This window comes from Nanorana parkeri, unplaced genomic scaffold (assembly GCF_000935625.1).
Source record: "Nanorana parkeri isolate BGI_ZX_2015 unplaced genomic scaffold, ASM93562v1 scaffold21, whole genome shotgun sequence".
Lineage (NCBI taxonomy): Eukaryota > Metazoa > Chordata > Amphibia > Anura > Dicroglossidae > Nanorana > Nanorana parkeri.
This window is the reverse complement of record NW_017306289.1, coordinates 1,972,876-1,984,310: the sequence shown is the minus strand read 5'-3', so window position 1 is coordinate 1,984,310 and position 11,435 is coordinate 1,972,876. Positions and strand designations below refer to the sequence as shown.

General features: G+C 42.2%; 1 protein-coding gene across 1 annotated transcript in view; it reads left to right on the top strand.

Moving 5' to 3' along the window:
• The first annotated feature begins 242 nt into the window (after nt 1-242).
• MGAT4A (mannosyl (alpha-1,3-)-glycoprotein beta-1,4-N-acetylglucosaminyltransferase, isozyme A) overlaps nt 243-11,435 on the top strand; it is a 57,819-nt gene continuing 46,626 nt past the window's right edge. The window contains exon 1 of the mRNA XM_018563022.1: nt 243-563. Within this exon, the coding sequence (XP_018418524.1) occupies nt 470-563 (94 nt within the window). The 5' untranslated portion in view covers nt 243-469. The remainder of the gene's footprint in view (nt 564-11,435) is intronic.

Below are 11,435 nucleotides of genomic sequence, written 5' to 3'. Positions count from 1 at the left end.
AGTACCGAAGTGCTTCTGTGCTGCTAAGTAACCTTTGTGTTCTCCCTTTAATCAAATTGTCCTTTTGTTTTCACTTCCAAGACAAAGCCCTTATAATATTATTCCATTTGTATAGATTTCTTTTAATGTAACTGTGTTTGTGATCTCAGTCTTTTGCAAGTATTTTTCTGAGCTTAGTCCTGTGGGCGTTATTTTACTGAAGATTCCAACTTTTCTGTGTGGTTTTTTCTTTTGATAGTGAAGGAACGTAAAGCCACAGAGGAGAATTAAGGTGAAGGTGCCAGGACTGGTCAGGAGATATGAAAGAACATCATTATGTTGTGCATAAACAGAAGAGCTGAACGTCTTTCCCTGCGCCAGATGAGGCAGGACCGTTGATGTATTCCCATCTGTGCATGAACAGACTCGGATATTTAAGTTCTTTAATGTTGATGTAGGCACTTCAGAACCAGTGTGATGGTGCAATGAAATGAGGCTCCGAAATGGAACTGTGGCCACCGCATTAGTGTTTATCACTTCATTCCTCAGCCTATCTTGGTACACAGCCTGGCAAAATGGGAAAGGTAGGTCGTATCTGGCACTAGCTACAATTTCCTTTCCAGAACGTGTTCCCTGCTAATACGATAATGGTTATTTCTCCACAGTGCAAGAGTATTAAAGTCCATAGTGCAAGAAAATTAAATTGTGTTGTTTTATAATGCTTTGTTTTATATGCCACTCTGTGACAGATGGTAAGTAAAGAGATTAGTAGAAACGTTCTGGTTTACAAAAATACTTATTTGGAAATGCATGTAGTCTTTGTGCTGAAGTATTGGTACACCTCCCCCTGATGTTAATATTAATTTGTGCTCTAGTTTTGAAGTAAAGCTTCTGCCTAACAGCCTACCGCACGGGATGCATGATTTTGATTTTATTACCAAGGAATGTTTCTTCTATGCACCTCTCTGATTTGGTATCACCTTGTTACTTGGACCTGACTTGCTCTAACTTTATGGCTAAGCCCTGACAGATGCCATTCTATTGTCTAATGGGACTGCTGAATTGGCCAGTAGAAGTATGGTCACTTGGACCACAGGGGTGCCAGATGGTGAAGCTTAGCCCTCAAGTCAAGTCCCAGTAACTAAGGGATATTATATCAGAGAAGGGCACATAACAGGCTTTTTGACTAATAAAGGTAATAGCAGGCATCCTTAGGCTAATGTCACACATTCGATCCTGTTTTCGTCTACAAGTCACTAGCAACATAACAGCTAAAAACTGTAGAAAAAATACTCGCTTTCCTCTATGTATCACTCCCTCACTGGTCGGATGACTGAGGTGTAACTACCTTGCTTTTGTAAATGCTGCAGAATGTAAGTTGCGAGGAAGCGACGTCTCCCGCAGCTAGCCAAGAGGAGATGACACACGAAAACATGCCAGTATTTCTCTACCTTATTGAGTCCTGTTGCTTGGCGAGTTGTCATCAGCATCAGGGTATCTAGTGTGACATGAATCTTAGGCAGAACTTTTACTTATAGGGCTCAATCACAGCAGCCTATGCGCATTGTGCGTTGTGAAGGGCGCTTACTTTTCTCTTTAATACTTTAACTTTATTGAATAGTGCTCACAAGCACTATTGGTGATCTTTAAATGTAGACTTGAAAACCTTGTAATAATACTGTGTTTATTACTTGTGTTAACCAGGAATGAGCTTAGATTGGACCAAACCTGGTCCAAATCTGAGCTCATCTGAACCCAGAAGGATCTCCTCCCATATATATGAAAGGATGCTCCTTCTGTTCCTGCCAATCAGCTGCCGGCTGGGAATTCCCTGCTCGCAGCTTGACATCAGCATCAGGGTGGAATGCAATGACTATATTTGGTAACTTACATTTATTTAATATACCTTTCTGGCCACATAAGGTAAATCCCATCATACCCAGCAGATATAGGTTGCAGGATCCTGGTTCTCCATGGTAGACAATGCTTACCAGTACTGTTGGTATGAAAATAATGGATATATAATATTAATTGCACTGGAGGTAGTTTAGCCTGGGAACATATTCTGTAAACTGTGTATCTACATCCTATTCTGTAATGCATTCCACTGCTCAATTCACAAAAAATGCATTGTGGTATATGAACAATTATGAGCAAAGCTTCTGTTCTGCATTCTGTACACATTTATCTGTAGCTATTATTTGTACATATGAATGTTTCCTTTGTTCTTTATGCTAGCTGTACAATCAGTAGTGTTCTGTATTGTACTTATGGAATCATATAATTCTGAGTGGGGCAACTCAGAATAATAACTTGCTGGATTACAAATGTAATTACATAGTATAGTAAAACCGCAAAGCCCTAAGGTTGATTTAAACATAAGTATTAGCTATTCTTTTGGCAATATAGTCACCCAGGTCTCTCAGCCAGGGGGCTGAGCGGTTCCAGAAAGCACAAACGTTTACTTGCAAAGAGCTGGCTTTGCGGCTCTTCCCAGGTTTTCCGGATTTGGCATGGGTTCCTGGAACTGGGAGATTTCAAAGAGCATTGGGAGGGATGAAATCTCCATTCCTGGGTCCAGGCACAGCCCTTATGAGAAAAATGCTGGCTCATGTTCAGGGCCCCACCTGTGAGTCAGGAGAACTCCACCCAGGAGCCAGAGTGGAGGCCAGTACAGCAGAGTGCTGCGGGTTAGCACGTTACTGGGGTTGTCTGGAGGTGACAGACAGGGGCCCTGGGGATTGAGGCCGGAGCAGCAGTGCTGCAAGAGAAGCTATTACAGTGTCCCAGTCCTGTAACAGTTTTGAGTGTGTGTGACGTCTCGAGGATTGGTGAGCCCATATATGTTATATGCTGGAGACAAGCTATTTATGTTGGACTTCCTGCCTGACTTACTGTCTGCCTTTTGAAAGAGAAATAAAGACTTTTCGTTAATGGAAAAGCTGTGCGAGTGATCTGTGAGCTCCCCAACATTAATATATATATATATATATATTTTATTTTTCATCACTTGTATAATAGATATAATAAGGTATATGTTGTATATAATAGTATTTAATACTAGAACTGGAATTATTCAAAGTAAACCTGTCCTAAATCTGGGCAAGTTTCAGGGGCGTCCCGAGGCTGGGTGACACCCGGAGCGGTAACCGAGTGTCACCCCGCCGAGACGTCACTGCGTGTGACATCACCATGCGCGATGACGTCATCGCGCACGCGCGACAGTATTCTGATACCTGCCGGCGGTCATCTTGGTGATGGACGCCGGCAGAGAGAGGAGGGGACAGTCACCCGGCGGGATAAGGTATGCCGCCAGGTCCCCTCCTCTCTCCTGATACTGTCGGGCGTTCGGTCCATGACCGAGCGCACGACTTTTCAGAGGGGGGTGACCCCAAAATGACTGCGAGTCATTTTGGTGTCACCCGGGTGCGGGCCGCACCCCCCTTGTGACGCCACTGGCAAGTTTAAACAAGTATATCATCAAACCATGCATAAGCAGAGATTACCTTCATTTGAAAAAGGCTTTAAAAATAGTTACATCAAGAGATATAGGCTACTGAAGTTAATTTCATATCTGGATGTTTCCTGCAAAAAGTCTAGCATGGTCCAATCCTTCTATAATGGCCTTCTAAAGCTCTTTTGAACCTTCAGTTGAAACTTGCTAAATACATTCTAGGTGCATTAAAACATAATGAGGGGAATTTTTCAAAACTGGAGCAGCTGTGCATGGTGACCAATCAGTGCCGCTGTTTCATTTTCAAATCTTAACTGAACAAACTGAAGAGAGAAGCTGATTGGTTGTCATGCACAGTTTCTCCAGTTTTTGTCTGCTCCAGTTTTAATAAATTCCCCCCAATGTGTGCAACGTCTGCAGTGTGTTTTCTTTAGAAAGCAGGCCCTGCCAACATACTACAGTGAAGGACACTCACTTTCTCTGTGGCAAGAGTAGGCTCTCTGCAGAGGTCTGACGTGCCCCCTGCTGAGTCAGAGCTAGAACTCTCAAATAATCAGGGAGTGTTAACTTTGCTGATTGCAGAGCTATAGTTCTGACTTATTAGGGCGTGTTGGACCTCTGCAAAGGGATCACCACCCACTTTGCACCACCTCCAGCCATTTTGCACTACCTAGGTTGGTTTTACATTGATTGAGCAACTACTATTAATTCTACATGTTCACTTGATAGTATTGGGTGTTGCTTTTTTTTAAATGGGAAGAGCTGAAAGTGTTAGTCAAGTACTGCGACTCAGCTGTAACATAATTAGGTCTGCATCCATATTAATGAATCTATAGCTGCTTTCATCCTACCCGGCTTAATATATCATGTACAAAGTAGAGAAGGGCTCAGGGGACATACTGTTCTTCAAAATCTATTTATTTAATATTAACGTTGGCAGGGTCATGTTTGTTTTTGCATTGCAGGACATTGACTTAAAGCTCAACTTTGGGAATTACGCAAAAATTTGCAGATATATTCAAGCAGGAGCTAAAATAGTTACCCCCAGAGGTAAAAAGATTAAAACTCGCCATTTTGCTAATTGTGAGACAAAAGGGATGATCTATCTAATGCTTTGTAAGTGCGATATGTTTTAAGTGGGTAAGACAAAACGAATGCTGAAAAATAGAATCTCTGATCACCTGGCAGATATTGCTGCCCGTGACCCAAGTTCGCCAGTAGTAAGGCATTTTATCAATGCGCATAATGGGAAAATAGATGGATTTCGCTTTTTTGTTCTGGATAGGGTCCATAAGCAAACACGTGGTGGGAATTGGGACCAACATCTATTACAGAAGGAATGTAGATGGATTTACCAAACAGAATACCATGATGAACCTGGGATTAATGAGATGGTAAACTTCAGTTGCTTTTTATGAAATGGTTACCACTCGAATATACTACCTCAGGAGGTCCCGACTCTTTGACTTTGTGTCTTCGCTGTAGTAGTGCCTATAAAGGCTAATTCATGCAGGAGTTATGTGTATTAGGTTTTGAGTCAATTATACTCTGGGTCTATACAAACCACTCTTGACCTTTTTATTTCTCTACTTCTCTACACACCTGCATAACTTATGTATATCTAAGATTGATGACACAAGGAGTAGTGATCTAGACATATATTTGTTTAACGAATGTGATTGATGGGCCAGCGCCATTAGCGGCTCACAAATTTAACATATTGACTTTTCAATAAAATGCTAATCCAATTAATTAATGAGCGATATAAACCACCCTTGTTCAATGGAGAAGTTCACGCCCCTCGGAAGAAGCCCCACTTGCTGGGGGGAAACCCGTCAGGGATAGCGTGATCGAAGCTTCCCGCACAGCTTTGAATTATCTGCTGAATTACAAGCCTATGGTTGGCTTAATGGATCAATGCAGAGTAGATAGAGCCATAGCTGCTCAGACTCAAAAGTCGTAATTGGACCAGAGGTCTGGATGTAAAGTGCTCTTTACCCTGAGGATATCTCCACATTACTACCTGGTGCGGCCGCATTATCAGGAGACACGCTCAGATATCATGTACGAGTGTGACAACTTGAAATTGCTTACAAACGTCTAGAGATCCTGCGGGGTGACTACTGATCTTTTAAATAATCTGAAGTGTTTCCTTTAAACTGCTACTACCCAACAATTACCAAACGGATACTCTTTACCTCCATGATCCAGGGAGGCAGATGAGAAATCATCAATCCGGCTGTGGGACTTGTTTGGACTGCTACAAAGAAACACCACATGGAGTGCGTGTCTTTTGAATTAAGGACACATAAACTTTCATTGTCTGATCCATCTATTACTGGCTGCTCGCCGCCCGTGAGGGGTAACTATAATCTTTGCCACCATTCATATATGCACACTAAGCTGTTGCAGGGAATCTTTTTGAGGTTTTAAGATTTTAATGTTCTGTGTGGTTTATATATGTTTATATTTTTCTACTCAATTAAAACTATTTGTGATAAAATTTACATGTTACTTATTATTAATTAGAGAGCTCCACTTTGGGATTTCCTTGTTGCTAAAGGGAACCAATTTTGTTATAATGAATTACGCAAAAAGCACCCATGCAGTAACCCCCCCCATTGCAAGTGTTAAATACTCGTTAAGTCTAGAGGGAAAGCCTTAAAAGGTGCAATACTTTTTTCCTTGGTCCAGCAGACTCCCTCAGTCTGTGTGACCAGGCCCCCAAAGCCTCTTCTCGAAGTTGCTTTGGCTGGCAGTTGCGCACTGACTTCACCAAACGCAGTGCAGGGCCAGTCACCTTGCAATGCATGAACGCAAGAACACAAAAGGATTGTCCACAACCCAGAGCTTCAGGAAGAAAAGGAGAGCACCGAAGTCTGCTGGATGAGCAGTACTTTTAAATATTACACCTTTTATTCCTCTACCCCTAGACTTAACGAGCATGTAACCCCTGCGGTGTGTATGTGGGGGGGGGGTCTCGCTGCAAGGGTAGTTTTTTTCTAATTCTCAGAGTTGGTCTTTGATTTAAGCAATACAATCTTTTCCAGCCTACAGTAGATACAGAGCCGTAGCTTGCTTCTTTTGCACCTGAGGCAAGAACAGAAAATTGTGCCCCCCAGCAGACGTGTGCGGTATGTGACATCCTGCGCCCCGCCTCCAGGATGGCGGTGCGTTGCTGGCCAAATTCAAAATAGCATAAGAATTTGTTTCATTTGACAAAACTAATGAAAACATTTTTAGTTTTCGTGCATTTAGTCCGAAACAAATGTATAGTCTTTGCACATATCTAGTTGTGTGTGTGTTATTTATTTTTATTTTTTTACTGTTAGGGGGCTTCAGGGAAATATTAGGGGTCTAAAAATGACCCCTGACATTTCACTAATAGAAAAAGAGATTGAGGACACAGAGTCCTCTGCCCGTACAGGTGGGGGAGAACAGCGGGAATCCGAGGAGAAGCTGGAGCCTGTCTCGCTGCTTTTCTCCCTGCCGAGCCTCCTGGCGCCCCTGTTGCCAATGGCGCCCTGTGCTTGCCTTAGCAACAAGGTCGAGGGGGCTCAGCCAGGCCGGACCTGGCTGCGCCCCCTCTCAAATGCGCCTGAGGCGAGTGCCTCAATCGCCCCATGATAGCTACAGCCCTGAGTAGATACGGTTTAGGTTGACTCCATATCAGATGGAAATATATGGGCAAAGTTTGACAATGCTTATGTGCAATGCCTTCTCAGTGTGATACAACTAGAGCTTTATTTTTAGCACCAGCGTAATTTTGATTTGGATGTATTAAGGAAGGTGTATTAATAAATATAACTAGTATTGCCCAGGATACCATGGTTATGTGGCGCAGCTTACTTTAGAAATATAACAACACCTTCAAAGAATGCTTTATATAGTATAGGCTGCCCTAACATCTAGGCTAGAGTGTTCTTGTTTCTCTTTTTATGTTGTAGATTGGTATACAAGACTATAGACCAGGGGTAGCAAACCTCCGGCTGTGGTGAAATTACAAATCCCATGACGCATCTCTCTTCGGGAGTCGTGGCTGTGAGAATCTTGCAATGCCTTATGGGATCTGTAGTTCCACCACAGCTGGAGGGCCGGAGCTTTGCTACCCCTGCTATAGACTGATATAGGGCCTGTTTTATCAATCTAACCGCTAAAACAATGGCGTTGCAGCTCCTGAATCCTGGATCCTTAGTCGATGTGGAGGAAGGCAAAAAACCTTTTAAAGCAGGAAAAAAATCTGAATTTTTCTGAAACTACATAATGTGGAAGTCTGTTCCACCTTTTCACAGCTCATACAGCATTAGGGTGACTATGCACATTTTAATCTGATTGCACAATCCGCTTTAGATCTACCAGAACTATGTAACTTGAGGACCTACCGAATCTATCCAACCAACGGCTATCCAATCAGGCAGACCCTTGTTACTACATACTTGTTGGTAGATGTAAATGAGATTGGACAATCAGATTGTAAGTAGTAACTGTCATCCATTGAGGAAAACAGGTCTGAAGAATTCTGATACGTAGGGTTATTCTTGTGCCTCTAGGAGAAATGGACACTAGGCAAACAAATTAAAAGTCTTCCACTTTAAGGACACAACCCCTCACACCTGACAGTTTTGCTTAGTGTCCCCAGGAGAATGGATGTGACCTCCTCTTCTTCTATTGTTTTATTTTAGTTTATTGTGTTTCTTCAGTGAAATTCTACTACCATGAGCTTCTAGTTGATCCATACTGGATATTATAGAATGCTGGGAGTCTCTCTAGCTAGTTGACTAGACTTTGAGATTTATACTGGATAAATTAAATCCTGGAAGTCTCTAGTCTTCAGATGACAGGACGTTTCTAATCTCAGTACTTATGCTTTGTCCTGTGGTGGTCCGGCGTTCCCATGGTAGTTACTTCAGTTATTCGGTGTGTGTGTGTGTGTATATGTATATGTATACATACATACATACATACATACATACATACATACATACATACCTAATGTGTGTGTATGTACATATAGAATAATATATGGTGGATTTGGAGATCTCTTTTAATTGCACTGGCTGTGTAATGTTTAATTTATAATGTTTCGTTATGGTTCTCCTAATTTGAAGTTTGTGTAATTTTTTACTCGGTGAAGTCCTAAAAATTCTACTGCACGCGCAACAGCCAATTTGAGTTTCTTAGCCGGCATAATTCTCTGAACTCATATTCTGAAACTCTGGCAGGCATAGGACGGCTGCGGTTTACAATCCACTGGAGTGCACTTGTTGTCCGCTGTTCACAGCGACACAGCCACTTGTTCTGCTAATCAGCGAGAACAGCGGCACTTAATCTACTATTCTCACCTCCACACCAGTTTGGGGCCATGAGTAGTGTGTGGGAAATCTGTGGTGATTGCATTGTTTGGGCATTTATCTATGTCTATGTTTGTCTCTAAGCAGAGTGGTGAACGCTCCCTGACTATTGAGGAATCTTCGCTTTTACTTCTTCATTGTAATATTTGTTAAGCTGAGATATATTCTGGCAGTGAGTGTACATCTTGTACTCTTGTTAAGAACAAAGCTGTTGTAAAATGCCTATTTCTAATACGATATCTCATGTCTTGTCAGAACATTGAAACATTTTTTATCTCTTTTAGAGAGACTTGTGGTCCCTGTACATAAGGGTAAAAAACGTTGCATTTCTCTTTCGCTGGTGGATTCTGTGGAAGAAATGCCTGATAGTTCTGGAACTGCTATTGCTTTTCCTGGAACATTCTATGTCTGCTGGTAAGTTAGTTTCTTCTGATGAGGACGGGGCTGCTCAGGCTGATTTTCAGTAGTCTGCAATTTCTCAACATCAGTAAGAAACGGTTACCTTTAATTAAGGCAGTATGTTGCTCTTTAAAAGTAGAGGATTCTGCTGTTTCTACTTCTGCGGTTTGTAGTCTAGAATCACAAAAGCCTGAGCGTGGTTACAAGGCTTTTCCTCTCTATCCTTTTTAATAGGTTTCTCTATAACAATGGGAGTTTCCGAATAAGCAATTTTTGGTTCCTTTTTTCGAAATCCAGGTATCCTTTTCTGGAAAATTGAATATTCCTCCTGAAATTGATCCTCCAATTTCTCATCTTAAAGTGGTTCTAAACCCTCCCGTTTTTTTGCCTATATCTACTGCTATCAAGCAGTAGATATACGCAAAAAGTTTTTTTTTTTTAAACGCCGTAACAGCGCTTAACACTTACCTTGTTTCGGCTGCGCTCTCCCGTCCGAGAAAACGAAACTGCTCCGGCGGCCGCAAAGCATCTTGGGACGGGCGCATGCGCAGTTCGGATTCTCGGCCGGGAGACGAGCAGATACGCAAGGTAAGTCTATGGACGCGTGCACCCGCATGCAGACACCGCTGGATCAGAAGTGCCTGCTAGCAGAGAGGAGTCAGCGCTGGATCAGAGAGCCGCCGCACCGCTGGAGGGACAGATGAAAACATGGGGAAAGAAGAAGATCGGATTAAGAGACATCATTTAAGGTAAGTGCTGACATTAACATGGGGGGAGGGAAAAAAATGTATCCTTTAATGTCACTTTAAGGCATTAACTGTTCCTGTTGATGATGCGCCTTAGTTTAAGGATTCTACTGTTAAAAAAAAGTGGTGAATCTTTCTCGTACCATTTTATTTAACTGGTTCCGTTCTTCAACCATTATTACTTATGGTCCTCATTTGTCACACTTTGGCCACTTGGACAATCTGCTAGTGCTGATCAAGCGACTGCTGGAGTTGATCCACATTTTATTGATTGTATTGATCAGAAGACTATAACTTCTCACTTCATGTGTGATGCGGTCCTTGATGCTTATCGTATCTTCCATTCAGATTCGCAGAGCTATCTGGCTTACATGCGGATCGGCAGAACCCTAATGTAAAAAACATTTAGAAAGATTATTAAATAGACTAAGAGGGTAAAAGTGAGCACTTACCTCAGATGCAGAAAAATTGGGATCAGCGTTGTAAACCTGCTTCTTCTTTTCCATCTTTTAAACATTCCTTTAATTCTTCCAGACAGGGTTTCCATTCCCAGTCTCAAAAGACTTCTGACAATTCCAACCAAACCACTAAACCTTCAGAAAAGATGACTTTGGCGTGGAGGTTTGCCCCTACCTTTTCCATATCAGGTGGTGGGACATCTCATGGAATTTGCAGAGACATGGGAAGCCCAAATTTCAGATGTTTGGCTCACTCCACCAGTTAGGAGATAGTTTCATCTTTCATCTTCCTCAGTTCTTTGCGTCTTGGCTTTCCATGTCTCAGAAGCGTCAGACAGGCCTTTTTTGTGCAGTTCAAGGTCTGTTGGATCAGGGTGTTATTATTCCCGTTGCTTTGACAGAATGTTTTCACTTGAATCTGTTCAACGGAGGCCTTCGTCTGATTCTGGATTTGAAAACGCTGAATGTGTTTGTAAGTGGTCAAAAATTCTGGATGGAATCCATTCGGTCAGATGTCGCATCTCTTCGACAAGGAGATTTTATGGTTTCCATAGACATAGAGGATACATATCTACACCTTCTTGTTTTTCAATGGAGGGCAATTTCCATTATCAAGTTTTGGCTCTTCCCTTCGATTTTTAGCTTTGGCCCCAAGGGTTGTTGCAAATGTTCTTCCTCCCATTCTGTGACTTTTTCACCACAAGGGCATTCCGATTATCATAGACTTATCATTATACTTAGACAACCTTTTTTACTTCACGAACAGTCTATTCTGTCTCTGGAGATCAATGTTTCACCAATTCTGCAGACCTTTGTGGATCTAGTCCCTAGTTCTGTTGCATCGCTTGGAAAAATTGGGTCTTCTGTTGGATACCTTTTTTTAGACAAAGGTGTTTCTTCCTCAGAACAAAATGTTGACGTTGCGGGATCAAGTTCGGTCGCTTTGGTCCCGTCACCATTCTTCTCTAAGAACTTGCATGAGAGTTCTGTGCCTGATGGTGTCCATCTTTGAAACGGTACCGTTTGCTCAGTTCCATTCCAGAACTTT